Below are 20,860 nucleotides of genomic sequence, written 5' to 3'. Positions count from 1 at the left end.
GTGATGAGGAGGCAGCGGGGTCAGTGCAGGCTGTAGGCTTTCCTGAAGAGATGTGTTTTCAGGCTCCGTCTGAAGGATCCGAGTGTGGAGCAGCACGTCCATGCTGAACTTTCCTCCCACCTCTCATCTAACTTGCTCTTTGACAATCTACAATCTGTTTTCCGCCCCCATCACTCAACTGAGACTGCCCTGACCAAAATCACTAACGACCTACTTACCGCCAAAGCTAACGGACAATACTCTGTACTCCTCCTTCTAGACCTGTCCTCTGCTTTTGACACGGTTGACCACTGCCTCCTACTACAGATCCTCTCCTCCTTTGGCATCAAAGACCTCGCCCTATCCTGGATCGCCTCGTACCTTTCCAACCACACATTCAGCGTCTCCCACTCCCACACTACCTCCTCATCCCACCCTCTCTCTGTTGGAGTCCCCCAAGGCTCTGTTCTAGGACCCCTACTCTTCTCAATCTATACACTTGGCTTGGGACAACTCATAAAGTCCAATGGATTCCAGTACCACCTCTATGCTGATGACACTCAGATCTACCTCTCTGGCCCAGACGTCACCGCTCTGCTGTCCAGAATCCCAGAGTGCCTATCAGCCATATCCTCCTTCTCTTCTCACTTCCTCAAACTCAATGTGGACAAATCTGAACTCATCATCTTTCCTCCATCCCACAGATCTTCCTTACCTGACCTATCTATCGCAATCAATGACATCAGAAGGGAAGGTGCCAGAAGTTAGTGATAGGTTGAACAGGTGGGTTAGGGATGGGATCAGTGTGGTGGTGAGGTTGGGGAGGAGGTGGGATGGGATGGGGTCGAGCGCACAGGTGGTGAAGTGCGATTTGGAGAGGAGACAGTTAAGCCCCCCTTCAGTGATGTTGGATAGGGATGTTATGGGGTTTGGGCATTGGTCTGGTATACAAAGGGGTTGTGGTGGTTGAACAATGAAGACTTGCCTTGTCTGGTCGATCTTATTTTTAAAGATCAACAGTTTATCACACCCGCACTCGTATTTTTGGGTTCTGCTTAAATTTTTTTTATACGGTCATTGTTTGGACACATATGCCAACAGGTATAGAATGTCATGGTTCTCAATGGCAAGAGAACGTAATTAAGCATACAAAAGGACTAGTTCTTGGAAGATGGGAACTCGAGCTGACCATGAGCTAAACCTACCGCACAACTAACAGTGGCCGGGTAGCGTGTGTTGTGAATTTGCTTTTTGCTCCCTCTAGTGGTTACTAGTTTTTTGACTCTGGTTTTTCTGTCATTCCTTTTATCCGCACCTGGGTCGTTAGTTAGGGGTGTTGCTATATAAGCTCCCTGGACCTTCAGTTCAATGCCTGGCAACGTAGTTATCAGAGCTAGTCTGCTGTGCTCTTGTCTACTGATCCTGGTTCCAGTTATATCAGCTAAGTCTGCCTTTTGCTTTTTGCTATTTGTTTTGGTTTTGTATTTTTGTCCAGCTTGTTCCAAATCTATATCCTGACCTTTGCTGGAAGCTCTAGGGGGCTGGTGTTCTCCCCCCGGACCGTTAGACGGTTCGGGGGTTCTTGAATTTCCAGTGTGGATTTTGATAGGGTTTTTGTTGACCATATAAGTTACCTTTCTTTATTCTGCTATCAGTAAGCGGGCCTCTCTGTGCTAAACCTGGTTCATTTCTGTGTTTGTCATTTCCTCTTACCTCACCGTCATTATTTGTGGGGGGCTTCTATCCAGCTTTGGGGTCCCCTTCTCTGGAGGCAAGAAAGGTCTTTGTTTTCCTCTACTAGGGGTAGCTAGATTCTCCGGCTGGCGCGTGTCATCTAGAATCAACGTAGGAATGATCCCCGGCTACTTCTAGTGTTGGCGTTAGGAGTAGATATATGGTCAACCCAGTTACCACTGCCCTATGAGCTGGATTTTTGTATTCTGCAGACTTCCACGTTCCTCTGAGACCCTCGCCATTGGGGTCATAACAGTTTGCCAGGCCCGTATTAAATGTTTAATGCATTGCAGAAGAGGGATTATAAGAAAGAAGATTCTGAGTTTTTTTTTTTTTTCTTCTTCCCCTTTACCTCAGAGTGGCTATGCTTGCTGCAGACATGAATGTCCAGACCTTGATTACAAGTGTGGACCAGCTGGCTACTCGTGTGCAGGGCATACAAGACTATGTTATCAGAAATCCTAGGTCAGAACCTAAAATACCGATTCCTGAACTGTTTTCCGGAGACAGGTTTAAGTTTAGGAATTTCGTGAATAATTGTAAATTGTTTTTGTCCCTGAGACCCTGTTCATCTGGAGATTCTGCTCAGCAAGTAAAAATTGTTATTTCGTTCTTACGGGGCGACCCTCAGGATTGGGCTTTTTCGCTGGCGCCAGGAGATCCGGCATTGGCTGATCTTGATGCGTTTTTTCTGGCGCTCGGTTTACTTTATGAGGAACCCAATCTTGAGATTCAGGCAGAAAAGGCCTTGCTGGCTATGTCTCAGGGGCAGGACGAGGCTGAAGTGTATTGCCAAAAATTTCGGAAATGGTCCGTGCTGACACATTGGAACGAGTGTGCACTGGCCGCTAATTTTAGAAATGGCCTTTCTGAAGCCATTAAGAATGTTATGGTGGGTTTTCCCATTCCCACAGGTCTGAATGATACTATGGCACTGGCTATTCAAATTGACCGGCGGTTGCGGGAGCGCAAAACCGCAAATTCCCTCATGGTGTTGTCTGAACAGACACCTAATTCGGTGCAATGTGATAGAAAAACCGCAAATTCCCTCATGGTGTTGTCTGAACAGACACCTGATTTAATGCAATGTGATAGAATCCTGACTAGAAATGAGCGGAAAATTCATAGACGCCAGAATGGCTTGTGCTACTACTGTGGTGATTCTACACATGTTATCTCAGCATGCTCTAAACGTATAGCTAAGGTTGTTAGTCCTGTCACCGTTGGTAATTTGCAACCTAAATTTATTCTGTCTGTAACTTTGATTTGCTCACTGTCATCTTATCCTGTCATGGCGTTTGTAGATTCAGGTGCTGCCCTGAGTCTCATGGATCTCTCATTTGCTAAGCGCTGTGGTTTTACTCTTGAACCATTAGAAAATCCTATTCCTCTTAGGGGTATTGATGCTACACCATTGGCAGCAAATAAACCGCAGTATTGGACACAGGTTACCATGTGCATGACTCCTGAACACCGCGAGGTGATACGTTTCCTGGTTTTACATAAAATGCATGATTTGGTTGTTTTAGGGCTGCCATGGTTACAGACCCATAATCCAGTCCTGGACTGGAAGGCTATGTCAGTCTCAAGTTGGGGCTGTCGTGGTATTCATGGGGATTCCCTGCCTGTGTCTATTGCTTCTTCTACGCCTTCGGAAGTTCCGGAGTATTTGTCTGATTATCAGGATGTCTTCAGTGAGTCTGAGTCCAGTGCACTGCCTCCTCATAGGGACTGTGACTGTGCTATAGATTTGATCCCGGGCAGTAAATTTCCTAAGGGAAGACTGTTTAATCTGTCGGTACCTGAACATACCGCTATGCGTTCATATATCAAGGAGTCTCTGGAGAAAGGACATATTCGTCCGTCTTCTTCCCCTCTTGGTGCGGGATTCTTTTTTGTGGCAAAAAAGGACGGATCTTTGAGACCTTGTATTGATTATCGGCTTTTGAATAAGATCACTGTCAAATTTCAGTATCCTTTACCGCTGTTGTCTGACTTGTTTGCCCGGATTAAGGGTGCCAAGTGGTTCACCAAGATAGACCTTCGTGGTGCGTACAACCTTGTGTGCATTAAGCAAGGTGATGAATGGAAAACCGCATTCAATACGCCCGAAGGTCATTTTGAGTACTTAGTGATGCCTTTTGGGCTCTCCAATGCGCCTTCAGTTTTTCAGTCCTTTATGCATGACATTTTCCGGAAGTATCTGGATAAATTTTTGATTGTTTATCTGGATGATATTTTGGTTTTTTCTGATAATTGGGATTCGCATGTGGAGCAGGTCAGGTTGGTCTTTAAAATTTTGCGTGAAAATTCTTTGTTTGTCAAGGGCTCAAAGTGTCTCTTTGGTGTACAGAAGGTTCCCTTTTTGGGGTTCATTTTTTCCCCTTCTGCTGTGGAGATGGACCCAGTCAAGGTCCGAGCTATTCTTGATTGGACTCAGCCCTCGTCAGTTAAGAGTCTTCAGAAGTTCTTGGGCTTCGCTAACTTCTACCGTCGTTTTATCGCTAATTTTTCTAGCATTGTGAAACCTTTGACGGATATGACCAAGAAGGGCTCCGATGTAGCTAACTGGGCTCCTGCTGCCGTGGAGGCTTTCCAGGAGTTGAAACGCCGGTTTACTTCGGCGCCTGTTTTGTGCCAGCCTGACGTCTCACTTCCCTTTCAGGTTGAGGTGGATGCTTCGGAGATTGGGGCAGGGGCCGTTTTGTCGCAGAGAGGCCCTGGTTGCTCTGTTATGAAACCTTGTGCCTTTTTCTCTAGGAAGTTTTCGCCTGCCGAGCGAAATTATGATGTGGGCAATCGGGAGTTGTTGGCCATGAAATGGGCATTTGAGGAGTGGCGTCATTGGCTCGAGGGTGCTAAGCATCGTGTGGTGGTCTTGACTGATCACAAAAATCTGATGTATCTCGAGTCTGCTAAACGCCTTAATCCGAGACAGGCCCGCTGGTCATTGTTTTTCTCCCGCTTTGATTTTGTTGTCTCGTATTTACCAGGTTCAAAGAATGTGAAGGCCGATGCTCTTTCTAGGAGCTTTGTGCCTGATGCTCCTGGAGTCACTGATCCTGTTGGTATTCTTAAAGATGGAGTTATCTTGTCAGCTATTTCTCCGGATCTGCGACGTGTGTTGCAGAGATTTCAGGCTGATAGGCCTGAGTCTTGTCCACCTGACAGACTGTTTGTCCCGGATAAGTGGACCAGCAGAGTCATTTCCGAGGTTCATTCCTCGGTGTTGGCAGGTCACCCGGGAATTTTTGGCACCAGAGATCTGGTGGCCAGGTCCTTTTGGTGGCCTTCCTTGTCAAGGGATGTGCGGTCAGTTTTTCAGTCCTTTATGCATGACATTTTCCGGAAGTATCTGGATAAATTTTTGATTGTTTATCTGGATGATATTTTGGTTTTTTCTGATAATTGGGATTCGCATGTGGAGCAGGTCAGGTTGGTCTTTAAAATTTTGCGTGAAAATTCTTTGTTTGTCAAGGGATGTGCGGTCATTTGTGCAGTCCTGTGGGACTTGTGCTCGAGCTAAGCCTTGCTGTTCTCGTGCCAGCGGTTTGCTCTTGCCCTTGCCTGTCCCGAAGAGACCTTGGACACATATCTCCATGGATTTCATTTCTGATCTTCCGCTATCTCAGGGCATGTCCGTTATCTGGGTGATATGTGATCGCTTCTCCAAGATGGTCCATTTGGTTCCTTTGCCTAAGCTGCCTTCCTCTTCCGATCTGGTTCCTGTGTTTTTCCAGAACGTGGTTCGTTTGCACGGCATCCCTGAGAATATTGTGTCAGACAGAGGATCCCAGTTCGTTTCTAGGTTCTGGCGATCCTTTTGTAGTAGGATGGGCATTGATTTGTCGTTTTCGTCTGCTTTCCATCCTCAGACTAATGGACAGACGGAGCGAACCAATCAGACTTTGGAGGCTTATTTGAGGTGTTTTGTCTCTGCTGATCAGGACGATTGGGTGACATTCTTGCCGTTGGCTGAGTTTGCCCTTAATAATCGGGCTAGTTCCGCCACCTTGGTTTCGCCTTTTTTCTGCAACTCTGGTTTCCATCCTCGCTTTTCTTCGGGTCATGTGGAGCCTTCTGACTGTCCTGGGGTGGATTCTGTGGTGGATAGGTTGCAGCAGATCTGGAATCATGTGGTGGACAACTTGAAGTTGTCACAGGAGAAGGCTCAGCGCTTTGCCAACCGCCGTCGCGGTGTGGGTCCCCAACTACGCGTTGGGGATTTGGTATGGCTTTCTTCCCGCTTTGTTCCTATGAAGGTCTCCTCTCCCAAATTTAAACCTCGTTTTATTGGGCCTTACAAGATATTGGAAATCCTTAATCCTGCATCTTTTCGTCTGGATCTTCCTGTGTCGTTTGCTATTCACAATGTATTTCATAGGTCCTTGTTGCGGCGGTACATTGTGCCTGTAGTTCCTTCTGCTGAGCCTCCTGCTCCGGTGTTGGTTGAGGGCGAGTTGGAGTACGTGGTGGAGAAGATCTTGGATTCTCGCCTCTCCAGGCGGAGGCTTCAGTACCTGGTCAAGTGGAAGGGCTATGGTCAGGAGGATAATTCCTGGGTGGTCGCCTCTGATGTTCATGCGGCCGATTTAGTTCGTGCCTTTCATGCCGCTCATCCTGATCGCCCTGGTGGTCGTGGTGAGGGTTCGGTGACCCCTCACTAAGGGGGGGGTACTGTTGTGAATTTGCTTTTTGCTCCCTCTAGTGGTTACTAGTTTTTTGACTCTGGTTTTTCTGTCATTCCTTTTATCCGCACCTGGGTCGTTAGTTAGGGGTGTTGCTATATAAGCTCCCTGGACCTTCAGTTCAATGCCTGGCAACGTAGTTATCAGAGCTAGTCTGCTGTGCTCTTGTCTACTGATCCTGGTTCCAGTTATATCAGCTAAGTCTGCCTTTTGCTTTTTGCTATTTGTTTTGGTTTTGTATTTTTGTCCAGCTTGTTCCAAATCTATATCCTGACCTTTGCTGGAAGCTCTAGAGGGCTGGTGTTCTCCCCCCGGACCGTTAGACGGTTCGGGGGTTCTTGAATTTCCAGTGTGGATTTTGATAGGGTTTTTGTTGACCATATAAGTTACCTTTCTTTATTCTGCTATCAGTAAGCGGGCCTCTCTGTGCTAAACCTGGTTCATTTCTGTGTTTGTCATTTCCTCTTACCTCACCGTCATTATTTGTGGGGGGCTTCTATCCAGCTTTGGGGTCCCCTTCTCTGGAGGCAAGAAAGGTCTTTGTTTTCCTCTACTAGGGGTAGCTAGATTCTCCGGCTGGCGCGTGTCATCTAGAATCAACGTAGGAATGATCCCCGGCTACTTCTAGTGTTGGCGTTAGGAGTAGATATATGGTCAACCCAGTTACCACTGCCCTATGAGCTGGATTTTTGTATTCTGTAGACTTCCACGTTCCTCTGAGACCCTCGCCATTGGGGTCATAACAAGCGTGCCTACGTTTTATCCCTAGACGCCCAGCGCCAGCCGGAGAACTGACTGACCCTAGCAGAGGAAAATACAGACCTGGCTTACCTCTAGAGAAATTTTCCCCAAAAGGCAGACAGTAGCCCCCACATATATTGGCGGTGATTTCAGAGGAAAATGACATACGAAGTATGAAGATAGGTTTAGCAAATTGAGGTCCGCTTACTAGATAGTAGGAAGACAGAAAGGGAACTTCACGGTCAGCTGAAAACCCTTTCAAAATACCATCCTGAAATTACTTTAAGACTCTAATATCAACTCATGACACCAGAGTGGCAATTTCAGCTCACAAGAGCTTCCAGCCTCAGAAATATTCAATCACAGAGAACTGGAACAAAAATGCAAAACAAACTTAGGACAACAAGTCCAACTTAGCTGATAGTAGTCTAGGAGCAGGAACATGCAACAGAAAGGCTTCTGGTAACATTGTTGGCCGGCATAGAAATGACTGAGGAGCAAGGCTAAATAGAAAACTCCCACATACTGATGGAAAACAGGTGAACAGAGGAGATGAAGCACACAAGTGCAGTACCACCAGAAACCACCGGGGGAGCCCAGAAACCAAATTCACAACAGTACCCCCCCCTCAAGGAAGGGGCACCGAACCCTCACCAGAACCACCAGGGCGATCAGGATGAGCCCTATGAAAGGCACAGACCAAATCGGAGGCATGAACATCAGAGGCTGTCACCCAAGAGTTATCCTCCTGACCGTAGCCCTTCCACTTGACCAGATACTGAAGTCTCCGTCTGGAAACACGGGAGTCCAAGATCTTCTCGACAACGTACTCCAACTCACCCTCAACCAACACCGGAGCAGGAGGCTCAACGGAAGGCACAACCGGTACCTCATACCTGCGTAACAATGACCGATGGAAGACATTATGAATAGAAAAAGATGCAGGGAGGTCCAAACGAAAGGACACAGGGTTAAGAATCTCCAATATCTTGTACGGGCCGATGAACCGAGGCTTAAACTTAGGAGAAGAAACCTTCATAGGGACAAAACGAGAAGATAACCACACCAAGTCCCCAACACAAAGACGAGGACCAACACGACGACGGCGGTTGGCAAAATGCTGAGTCTTCTCCTGGGACAACTTCAAATTGTCCACCACATGCCCCCAAATCTGATGCAACCTCTCCACCACAGCATCCACTCCAGGACAATCCGAAGACTCCACCTGACCGGAAGAGAAACGAGGATGAAACCCCGAATTACAGAAGAAAGGAGAAACCAAGGTGGCAGAACTAGCCCGATTATTGAGGGCAAACTCCGCCAAGGGCAAAAAGGCAACCCAATCATCCTGATCCGCAGACACAAAACACCTCAAATAAGTCTCCAAGGTCTGATTAGTTCGCTCGGTCTGGCCATTAGTCTGAGGATGGAAAGCAGACGAAAAAGACAAATCAATGCCCATCCTAGCACAGAACGCTCGCCAAAATCTAGACACGAATTGGGTTCCCCTGTCAGAAACGATATTCTCCGGAATACCATGCAAGCGCACCACATTTTGAAAAAACAGAGGAACCAGCTCGGATGAGGAAGGCAATTTGGGCAAGGGAACCAAATGGACCATCTTAGAGAAACGGTCACACACCACCCAGATGACAGACATCTTCTGAGAAACAGGGAGATCAGAAATAAAATCCATGGAGATGTGAGTCCAAGGCCTCTTCGGAATAGGCAAAGATAACAACAATCCACTAGCCCGAGAACAACAAGGCTTGGCCCGAGCACAAACATCACAAGACTGCACAAAACCTCGCACATCTCGCGACAGGGAAGGCCACCAGAAGGACCTAGCCACCAAATCCCTGGTACCAAAGATTCCAGGATGACCTGCTAACGCAGAAGAATGGACCTCCGAGATGACTCTACTGGTCCAATCATCAGGAACAAACATTCTACCAGGCGGGCAACGATCAGGTCTATTTGCCTGAAACTCCTGCAAGACCCGTCGCAAGTCTGGGGAAACAGCAGATAATATCACTCCATCCTTAAGGATACCTGTAGGTTCAGAATTACCAGGGGAATCAGGCTCAAAACTCCTAGAAAGGGCATCCGCCTTCACATTTTTAGAACCTGGTAGGTAAGAAACCACAAAATTAAACCGAGAGAAAAATAACGACCAGCGCGCCTGTCTAGGATTCAGGCGCCTGGCAGACTCAAGATAAATCAAATTCTTGTGGTCGGTCAATACCACCACCTGATGTCTAGCCCCCTCAAGCCAATGACGCCACTCCTCAAAAGCCCACTTCATAGCCAAGAGCTCCCGATTATCAATATCATAATTTCGCTCAGCGGGCGAAAATTTACGAGAAAAGAACGCACAAGGTCTCATCACGGAGCAGTCGGAACTTTTCTGCGACAAAACCGCCCCAGCTCCGATTTCTGAAGCGTCAACCTCAACCTGAAAAGGAAGAGTAACATCAGGCTGACGCAATACAGGGGCGGAAGAAAAGCGGCGCTTAAGCTCCCGAAAGGCCTCCACAGCAGCAGGGGACCAATCAGCAACATCAGCACCCTTCTTAGTCAAATCAGTCAACGGTTTAGCAACCTCAGAAAAACCGGTTATAAATCGACGATAAAAATTAGCAAAGCCCAAAAACTTCTGAACGCTCTTAAGAGAAGAGGGTTGCGTCCAATCACAAATAGCCTGAACCTTGACAGGGTCCATCTCAATGGAAGAGGGGGAAAAAAATGTACCCCAAAAACGAAATCTTTTGAACCCCAAAAACGCACTTAGAACCCTTTACACACAAGGAATTAGCGCGCAAAACCTGAAAAACCCTCCTGATCTGTTGGACATGAGAGTCCCAGTCATCCGAAAAAATCAAAATATCATCAAGATACACAATCAAAAATTTATCCAAATAATCACGGAAAATGTCATGCATAAAGGACTGAAAGACTGAAGGGGCATTTGAAAGACCAAAAGGCATTACTAAATACTCAAAATGGCCCTCAGGCGTATTAAATGCGGTTTTCCACTCATCCCCCTGCTTAATTCGCACCAAATTATACGCCCCACGAAGATCAATCTTAGAGAACCACTTGGCCCCCTTTATTCGAGCAAACAAATCAGTAAGCAGTGGCAAAGGATACTGATATTTAACCGTGATTTTATTCAAAAGCCGATAATCAATACACGGCCTCAAAGAGCCATCTTTTTTAGATACAAAGAAAAAACCGGCTCCTAAGGGAGATGACGAAGGACGAATATGTCCCTTTTCCAAGGACTCCTTAATATATTCCCGCATAGCAGCATGTTCAGGCACAGATAGATTAAATAAACGACCCTTTGGAAACTTACTGCCCGGAATCAGATCTATAGTACAATCGCAATCTCTGTGCGGAGGTAGTGAACCAAGTTTAGGCTCCTCAAAAACGTCACGATAATCAGATAAAAATTCCGGAATCTCAGAGGGAATAGATGACGAAATGGAAACCAAAGGTACGTCCCCATGAGTCCCCTGACATCCCCAGCTTAACACAGACATTGCTTTCCAGTCGAGGACTGGGTTATGAGATTGCAGCCATGGCAATCCAAGCACCAACACATCATGTAGATTATACAACACAAGGAAGCGAATAATCTCCTGGTGATCCGGATTAATACGCATATTTACTTGTGTCCAGTATTGTGGTTTATTACTAGCCAATGGTGTAGAGTCAATACCCTTCAGAGGTATAGGAACTTCCAGAGGCTCTAAATCAAACCCACAGCGTTTGGCAAAGGACCAATCCATAAGACTCAAAGCGGCGCCAGAGTCGACATAGGCGTCCGCGGTAATAGACGATAAAGAGCAAATCAGGGTCACAGATAGAATAAACTTAGACTGTAAAGTGCCAATTGAAACAGACTTATCAACCTTCTTAGTACGTTTAGAGCATGCTGATATAACATGAGTTGAATCACCACAATAGAAGCATAACCCATTTTTTCGCCTAAAATTCTGTCGTTCGCTTCTGGACAGAATTCTATCACATTGCATAATCTCTGGCGTCTTCTCAGTAGACACCGCCAAATGGTGCACAGGTTTGCGCTCCCGCAAACGCCGATCAATCTGAATAGCCATTGTCATGGACTCATTCAGACCTGTAGGCACAGGGAACCCCACCATAACATCTTTAATGGCATCAGAGAGACCCTCTCTGAATTTCGCCGCCAGGGCGCACTCATTCCACTGAGTAAGCACAGACCACTTACGAAATTTTTGGCAGTATATTTCAGCCTCATCTTGCCCTTGAGACAGGGCCATTAAGGCTTTTTCAGCCTGAATCTCTAAATGAGGTTCCTCATAAAGCAACCCCAAAGCCAGGAAAAACGCATCCACATTGAGCAACGCAGGATCCCCTGGTGCCAAAGCAAATGCCCAATCCTGAGGGTCGCCCCGGAGCAAGGAAATTACAATCCTGACCTGCTGTGCAGGATCTCCAGCGGAGCGAGATCTCAGAGACAAAAATAATTTACAATTATGTTTGAAATTCTGGAAGCGAGATCTATCCCCAGAGAAAAATTCAGGTAAAGGAATTCTAGGTTCAGATGTAGGAGCATGAATAACGAAATCCTGTAAGCTTTGAACCTTCATAGCGAGATTATTCAAACCTGTAGCTAAACTCTGAGGATCCATATTTAATCAGGTGAAATCAGAACCATTCAAGGATTAGAAGGAGAGAGAGACGAAGGCTGCAGTAAGCAGAGATGCTAGTGAATCAACTAATGAGCAAACTCAGGAGAAAAAAAAAAAAAAAATTCTCTGCAGACTTCTTTTCTCTCCTTTCTTCTGCCAATTATTTTAACCCTTGGCCGGCCAAACTGTCATGGTTCTCAATGGCAAGAGAACGTAATTAAGCATACAAAAGGACTAGCTCTTGGAAGATGGGAACTCGAGCTGACCATGAGCTAAACCTACCGCACAACTAACAGTGGCCGGGTAGCGTGCCTACGTTTTATCCCTAGACGCCCAGCGCCAGCCAGAGAACTGACTGACCCTAGCAGAGGAAAATACAGACCTGGCTTACCTCTAGAGAAATTTTCCCCAAAAGGCAGACAGTAGCCCCCACATATATTGGCGGTGATTTTAGAGGAAAATGACATACGAAGTATGAAGATAGGTTTAGCAAATTGAGGTCCGCTTACTAGATAGTAGGAAGACAGAAAGGGAACTTCACGGTCAGCTGAAAACCCTTTCAAAATACCATCCTGAAATTACTTTAAGACTCTAATATCAACTCATGACACCAGAGTGGCAATTTCAGCTCACAAGAGCTTCCAGCCTCAGAAATATTCAATCACAGAGAACTGGAACAAAAATGCAAAACAAACTTAGGACAACAAGTCCAACTTAGCTGATAGTAGTCTAGGAGCAGGAACATGCAACAGAAAGGCTTCTGGTAACATTGTTGGCCGGCATAGAAATGACTGAGGAGCAAGGCTAAATAGAAAACTCCCACATACTGATGGAAAACAGGTGAACAGAGGAGATGAAGCACACAAGTGCAGTACCACCAGAAACCACCGGGGGAGCCCAGAAACAAAATCACAACAATAGAAGTCTGATTCCACATATACTCTGCAACAGGACAACCCCAAACATACAACCAATGTCATGGAGGATCATCTTCAGTGTAAAGAATAAGGAGTCCTGGGAGTCATGTTATGGCCCCCTCAAAGACTTGATCTCAACATCAAGTGTCTGGGATTACATGGAGAGACAAGTAGAAAAACTGTAGGGAAACAAAAGCGCACAAGACCAAAATCGGGCAATACCCTTATAGCTGCAAAGGAAAGTAAAAGGAAGGTGCTGACCTGAGCAGGTTGTGTGCCGGCACCACTCCTATGAACACCTGAAGGCTGCTGCCTCATGGCTGGGAATGATATCATCCAAATTGGCCAACTATCCTGGAGGATAACAATGTCAGGCTGCGCTGCTGTAATCAAGAATCCTTATGACCAAGATGAGTTGAACGTTTATTTCCACAACGTGTTTCAACGTTGGACTAGCTTCTTTTTTAAGTGTTAAAAAAAACAAAAAAAACAATTACAACTCATCTTGGTCCTAAAAATTATTTATTACAGCAGGGCGGCCTGATATCACGTTATCGCCTAAATTAGCCATGGAGAGACAGAAAGCGCACGTCCAAAGAAGATCTGTGGTTAGCTGTCCAAGATGTTTGGAACAACCTCCCTGCCGAGTTCCTTCAAATGCTTGGCTTTCTAAACAGCATCAAAGAATCAATTACCTAATAATAAATAAAAATAACTACACTTGCACCACATATAGATTTCTTTTAGATTTCTCTCTTGTTCAGTAAGGCTAGGTTCACACTGCGTTAAACGGGCTGCGTTAACGCAAGTGCCGACATGTCATATCGCTAGCGCAGATAGAGCTAGCAGATGCTCTATCTGCGCTAGTGGTGACAGACCCAGAAACGCTGGAGCCCGCGTCCCAGGGTCCGTCACTCAATGACGGCACATCGCTAGCGCACGCCCGAAATCGAGATTAATGGCAGTGTTAACGGACTGCGTTACATAGCCTTATGCCGCGGTATAATGCAGTCTAAGGGTACTGTCACACAGTACCATTTTGATCGCTACGACGGTACGATTCGTGACGTTCTAGCGATATCGTTACGATATCGCAGTGTCTGACACGCAGCAGCGATCAGGGATCCTGCTGAGAATCGTACGTCGTAGCAGATCGTTTGGAACTTTCGTCGCTTCATCACCCGCTGACATCGCTGGATCGTTGTGTGTGACAGCGATCCAGCGATGTGTTCGCTTGTAACCAGGGTAAACATCGGGTAACTAAGCGCAGGGCCGCGCTTAGTAACCCGATGTTTACCGTGGTTACCAGCGTAAACGTAAAAAAAACAAACAGTACATACTCACATTCCGGTGTCTGTCCTCCGGCGTCTCAGCTTCTCTGCACTGTGAGCGCCGGCCAGCCAGAAAGCGAGCACAGCGGTGACGTCTGACGTCACCGCTCTGCTTTCCGGCTCTGCTGCTTACACAGTGCAGAGAAGCTGAGACGCCGGGGGACAGACACCGGAATGTGAGTATGTACTGTTTGTTTTTTTTACGTTTACGCTGGTAACCAGGGTAAACATCGGGTTACTAAGCGCGGCCCTGCGCTTAGTAACCCGATGTTTACCCTGGTTACCCGGGGACTTCGGCATCGCTCCAGCGCCGTGATTGCAACGTGTGACCGCAGTCTACGACGCTGGAGCGATAATCATACGATCGCTGCGACGTCACGGATCGTGCCGTAGTAGCGATTAAAATGGTACTGTGTGACGGTACCCTTACGGACTGCCTGAACGCAGTATGAACCCAGCCTAACTTAGAAGTGTTAACTGTTTTTCAATTAACAAAATGCAATTTTCTAAAGCGTTCTTCCTTTGCAGCATTTTGCACAGTACTTACCTTGCAAAGGTGAGGCCAATACCATTGTCAGAGAACCTGCAAAATAATATATAATATATAGATTATAATTATATATTAATCTATTATTATTATTATTATCTATAAAAGTCTACCAAGAGATAAGGAAACAAACATTCCCTTCCAGCAATGATTAACGTAGGTTTTGTGTTTTTTTTTTATTTTAATTTTTAATCAGAGCCTTCAGGGGTTTTAGACAGGACCATAATACATTGTTAATTGCATGGAAAAGGCGTTCACATACATGAAAGGCTCTGCACCAAAAATTTTGGCTACTAAAAAAATTGCATATTTTTGCCCAAAAATCTGACTGGCAGTTTTCCACCATTCTGAAAAATCAAGCAAGGCCTAGTGTGAGGGGCAAGCCTTCAATGGCCTGGGGGGATTTACAAAAATTTATGCCACAAACTGGAAACTAGTCCAACACAAGAAAGAAGGGAACCGTAGAGAAATTAATTTTAGGTTTTTTTTCAGCTCTTCAATTATGGTCCTGTGGAAAATCGTATATCAAAGTGGTGACTCTGTAATGCCAATTACCAAACTAGGGGGATTCATTTAAGGGTGCGGGGGCAGTGCTGTCAATTTATGAAACTCCACTGTAACCACTGATCCCAGACAGGAGAATCATGGCTTCATGGAAACCCGTCTGGACAGAATGGTGAAGGGACTACAGAATAAGTAGTCATACATACCCCGAATTAGTTATGATGATGTCCCCTCCTCTCACCCAAGCACCGTGGTCATTATTCTTAAAAGAAACCAGGCCATCAATAAGAGCAGCAACTCTTGGTTTTAGAGGATCAGCATCAACATGGGGTCGAAATCTGCGTAAGGGACAGAAAGACAAGGTCAATTGGTGTTGCTTGTTAAATCAAATACATTTTAAGTAACACTATATAGAAGTTTTCAGTTTGAAATTTCTTTACTGTTACAATAATGTGAATGGGGTTTTAATGAGCGGTACCATGTGACCGCTCAGTACAGGAAGAAACTGCGGCGTGGGAGAACCAGGGACCTGCAGGGACCGCGCCGGGAGCAGGTGAGTATTATTAGACTCCCCTCCCCTGCCGACCCCTTGGTATATACTCGAGTATAAGGCTACTTTCACACTAGTCCGTCAGTACGGGCCGTCGCAAACCGTCGGCCCGACGGACAGTGTGTTAATTAATCACAACGTGGGCAGCGGATGCAGATTTACTACGCATCCGCTGCCCAGTGTGAAGAGCAGGGAGGAGGGGGCGGAGTTCCGGACGCGCATGCGTTGTCGGAAAAAGCGGAACCGATGGACCAAAAAACGTTACATGTAACTTTTTTTGTGCCGACGGTCGGCCAAAACACGACGCATCCGTCGCACGACGGATACGACGTGTGGCACTCCGTCGCAATGCATCGCTATGTATAAGTTTATGGAGAAAAAACACATCCTGCGGGCAACTTTGCAGGATGCGTTTTTTCTACATAACGACGCATTGCAGTGTGAAAGTAGCCTAAGCCGAGATTTTCAGCCCATTTTTGGGGGCGGAAAGTCCCCCTCTCGGCTTATACTCGAGTCATACCCAGGGGTCGGCAGGGGAGGGGAAGTCTAATAATACTCACCTGCTCACGGCGCTGTCCCTGCAGGTCCCTGGTTCTACCAGCGCTGCAGCTTCTTGATGTACTGAGCGGTCACATGGTACCGCTCATTACAGTAATGAATATGGACCCGACTCCACTCCCATAGGGGAGGAGCCGCATATTCATTACTGTAATGAGCGGTAACGGTGACCGCTCAGTACAGGAAGAAGCTGCGGTGCCGGAGAACCAGGGACCGCGCCAGGAGCAGGTGAGTATAATAGGGAGGGGGAGCGCTGCGTGATATTCACCTCTCCTCGTTCCGGGGCGCCGATCCGTCTTCAGCAGTGACGCTCAGGTCAGAGGGCGCGGTGATGTTGTTAGTGCACACCCTCTGCCTGAACGTCAATGCAGAAGACGCTGAAGACGGAGCGGCGCCCGGAACGAGGAGAGGTGAATATTGAAAGTGCCGGGGGCCTGAGCGACGAGAGGCGAGTATGTGATTTTTTTATTTTTTTTTTATCGCAGCAACAGCATATGGGGCAAATATCTTTATGGAGCATCTCATGGGGCCATTATCAACGTTTGTGCAGCACTGTATGGGGAAAATGTGTCTGTATGGAGCATCTTATGGGGCCATAATCAACGTTTGTGCAGCATTATATGGGGCAAATATCTTTATGGAGCATCTTATGGGGCCATTATCAGCATTTGTGGAGCATTATACAGGGCAAATATCTGTATGGAGCATCTTATGGGGCCTTAATCAACGTTTGTGCAGCACTGTATGGGGCAACTATCTTTACGGAGCATCTTTTGGGGCCATAACGTTTGTGCAGCACTATATGGGGTAAATAGCTCTATGGAGCATCTTATGGGGCCATTATTAACCTTTATGCAGGATTATATGGGGCATATTTTAATATGGAGCATCTTATGGGGATCGTCAAACTTTATGGAGCATTATAAGGGGCGTATTTTGTATGGAGCATCTTATGGGGCCATCATGAACTATTTGGAGCATTATATGGGGCTCCTGATTCAATATGGATATTCAAAAACACTTAACCAACTGACATCTCAATTAATTTTACTTTTATTGGTATCTATTTTTACTTTTGAAATTTACCAGTAGCTGCTGCATTTCCCACCCTAGGCTTATACTCGAGCCATTAAGTTTTCCCAATTTTTACTCGACTATATACGGTATATCTCAAAACAGCACAATGCGTTCAGGAAAAGCCAAGCATAAGCCGAGGGCTAACACAGGTACTAAGTGACGGAGCATCCTCTATTCCACTAGGATTATATACTATTATTCAGGTCCTCTCAAATTAACTCAAATCTATAGTGTGACATATTACGAGTTGTTCTTTTTCACATGAGTTGTCCAAATTTGGAGACAATTTTAATTTTTCTTAAATGCATGTATATAGGCCTAAAAATCAGTTTGCAATTGGATTTCATTAAAAATTTAGCACTGGTTGGCTTTTATAGACTTCTTTTCTGTGCACATTTATTTTTTTATGCGGTTTATGATCATAAATCAGGTGAAAGAAGCTCAAAAAGACAAGCAAGAGATAAACCTTCGGAACAAGCGCATTGACTCTCGGATAAGTCATTCTGCGGCCAGATATAAAGGGATTGCTTTTTGTAGCCTAGGTGTTGCACTGTTTCTTAACTCCTTCATGACCTGGCCATTTCTTGCAATTCTGACCAGTGTCCCTTTATGAGGTAATAACTCAGGAACACTTCAACGGATCCTAGCGATTCCGAGACTGTTTTTTCGTGACATATTGGGCTTCATGTTAGCAGTAAATTTAGGTCGATAATTTTTGCATTTATTTGTGGAAAAATAAATAAATTAAAAAAAAAAAAAAAAAAAAAAATCGGGAATTTGGCTAAAATTTTGAAAATTTCACAATTTTCAAATTTTGAATTTTTATTCTGTTAAACCAGAGAGTTATGTGACACAAAATAGTTAATAAATAACAATACCCACATGTCTACTTTACATCAGCACAATTTTGGAACCAAAAATTTTTTTTCCTAGGAAGATAAGGGTTACATTTGACCAGCGATTTCTCATTTTTACAACAAAATTTACAAAACCATTTTTTTTTTTCTAGGGACCACCTCACGTTTGTAGTTTGAGGGGTCTTTTTGGCTGAAAATACCCAAAAGTTACACCATTCTAAAAACTGCACCCCTCCAGGTGCTCAAAACCACATTCAAGAAGTTTATTAACCCTTCATGTGCTTCACAACAGCAGAAGCAACATGGAAGGAAAAAAATGAACATTTCACTTTTTAGTCACAAAAATGATCTTTTAGCAATAATTTTTTTTATTTTCCCAAGGGTAAAAAGAGAAACTAGACCCCAAAAGTTATTGTACAATTTGTCCTGAGTACGCCGATACCCCATATGTGGGGGGGAACCACTGTTTGGGCACACGGCAGGGCTCGGAAGGGAAGGAGCGCCATTTGACTTTTTGAACGAAAAATTAGCTCCAATCGTTAGCGGACACCATGTCGCGTTTGGAGAGCCCGTGTGTCTAAACATTGGAGCTCCCCCACAAGTGACCCCATTTTGTAAACTAGACCCCCCAAGGAACTTATCTAGATGCATAGTGAGTACTTAGAACCCCCAGGTGCTTCACAAATTGATCCGTAAAAATGAAAAAGTACTTTTTTTTTTTTTTCTCCACAAAAAAAATTTTTGGCCTCAATTTTTTCATTTTTACATGGGCAACAGGATAAAATGGATCCTAAAATTTGTTGGGCAATTTCTCCTGAGTACACCGATACCTCATATGTGGTCAGAAACCAATGTATGGGCGCACGGCAGAGCTCGGAAAGAAAGGAGCGCCATTTGACTTTTTGAATGAAAAAATAGCTCCAATCGTTAGTGGACAGCATGTCGCATTTGGACAGCCTCTGATGTGCCTAAACATTGGAGCTCCCCCACAAGTGACCCCATTTTTAAAACTAGACCTCCCAAGGAACTAATCTAGATGTGCGATGAGCACTTTGAACCCCCAAGTGCTTCACAGAAGTTTATAACGCAGAGCCGTGAAAATAAAAAATAATTTTTCTTTAATCAAAATTAATTTTTTAGCCCGCAATTTTTTATTTTCACAAGAGTAACAGGAGAAATTGGACGCCAAAAGTTGTTGTCCAGTTTGTCCTGAGTACGCTAATACCCCATATGTGGGGGGAAACCACTATTTGGGCACAAGTAGTGACGTTTTGGAATGCAGACGTTGATGGAATGGTCTTAAGGCGTCACGTTGCGTTTGCAGAGCCCCTGATGTGCCTAAACAGTAGAAACCCCCCATAAGTGACCCCATTTTGGAAACTAGACCCCCCAAGGAACTTATCTAGATGTGTGGTGAGCACTTTGAAGCCTCAAGTTCTTCACAGAAGTTTATAACGCAGAGCTGTGAAAATAAAAAATAATTTTTTTCCCACAAAAATAAGTTTTCAGCCCCCATTTTTTTTATTTTCCCAAGGGTAACAGGATAAATTAGACCCCCAAAGTTGTTGTGCAATTTTTCCTGAGTATGCTTGTGCCCCATATGTTTGGGTAAACCACTGTTTGGGCGCACGTCGGGGATCGGAAGGGAGGGAGCACCATTTGACTTTTTGAACGCAAGATTGGCTGGAATCAATGGTGGCGCCATGTCGCGTTTGGGGACCCCTGATGTGCCTAAACAGTGGAAACCCCTCAATTCTAACTTCAACACTAACCCCAACACACCCCTACCCTAATCGAAACTCTAGACATAACCCTAATCCCAACCCTAACCATAAACCTAACCACAAGCCTAACCCTAACCCCAACACACCCCTAACCCTAATCTTAACCCTATTTCCAACCCTAAGGCTATGTTGCCCACGTTGCGGATTCGTGTGAGGATTTTTCCGCACAGTTTTTGAAAGAGCCGCTGGTAAAACCCACTGCGTTTTACCTGCGGATTTACCGCGGATTTCCAGTGTTTTTTGTGCGGATTTCACCTGCAGATTCCTATTGAGGAACAGGTGTAAAACGCTGCGGAATCCGCGCAAAGATTTGACATGCAGCGGAAAATACAAAGCAGCGTTTCCGCGTGGTATTTTCTGCACCATGGGCACAGCGGATTTGGTTTTCCATAGGTTTACATGGTACTGTAAACGTGATGGAAAACTGCTACGAATCCGCAGCCAAATCCGCACCGTGTGCACATAGCCTAATTCTAACCCGAATTGCAACCCTAACCCTAATTGCAACCCAAACCCTAGTTCTAACCCAAACCCTAGTTCTAACCCAAACCCTAGTTCTAACCCAAACCCTAGTTCTAACCCAAACCCTAGTTCTAACCCAAACCCTAGTTCTAACCCAAACCCTAGTTCTAACCCAAACCCTAGTTCTAACCCAAACCCTAGTTCTAACCCAAACCCTAGTTCTAACCCAAACCCTAGTTCTAACCCAAACCCTAGTTCTAACCCAAACCCTAGTTCTAACCCAAACCCTAGTTCTAACCCAAACCCTAGTTCTAACCCAAACCCTAGTTCTAACCCAAACCCTAGTTCTAACCCAAACCCTAGTTCTAACCCAAACCCTAGTTCTAACCCAAACCCTAGTTCTAACCCAAACCCTAGTTCTAACCCAAACCCTAGTTCTAACCCAAACCCTA

At 45.4% G+C, this 20,860-nt stretch overlaps 1 protein-coding gene across 1 annotated transcript in view; it reads right to left on the bottom strand.

Annotated features, from left to right (window-relative positions):
- The window catches only part of CEMIP2 (cell migration inducing hyaluronidase 2), a 142,917-nt gene that overhangs the window by 41,517 nt on the left and 80,540 nt on the right, over positions 1-20,860 (bottom strand). Inside the window, exons 13-14 of the mRNA XM_077249053.1 lie at positions 15,327-15,458; positions 14,617-14,652 (exon numbers count right to left, since the gene is read on the bottom strand). Coding sequence (XP_077105168.1) covers positions 14,617-14,652; positions 15,327-15,458 — 168 coding nt within the window. The remainder of the gene's footprint in view (positions 1-14,616; positions 14,653-15,326; positions 15,459-20,860) is intronic.

Source organism: Ranitomeya variabilis, chromosome 1 (assembly GCF_051348905.1).
Source record: "Ranitomeya variabilis isolate aRanVar5 chromosome 1, aRanVar5.hap1, whole genome shotgun sequence".
Lineage (NCBI taxonomy): Eukaryota > Metazoa > Chordata > Amphibia > Anura > Dendrobatidae > Ranitomeya > Ranitomeya variabilis.
The sequence above is the reverse complement of the archived record's forward strand: the minus strand, read 5'-3'. Positions and strand labels throughout refer to the sequence as shown.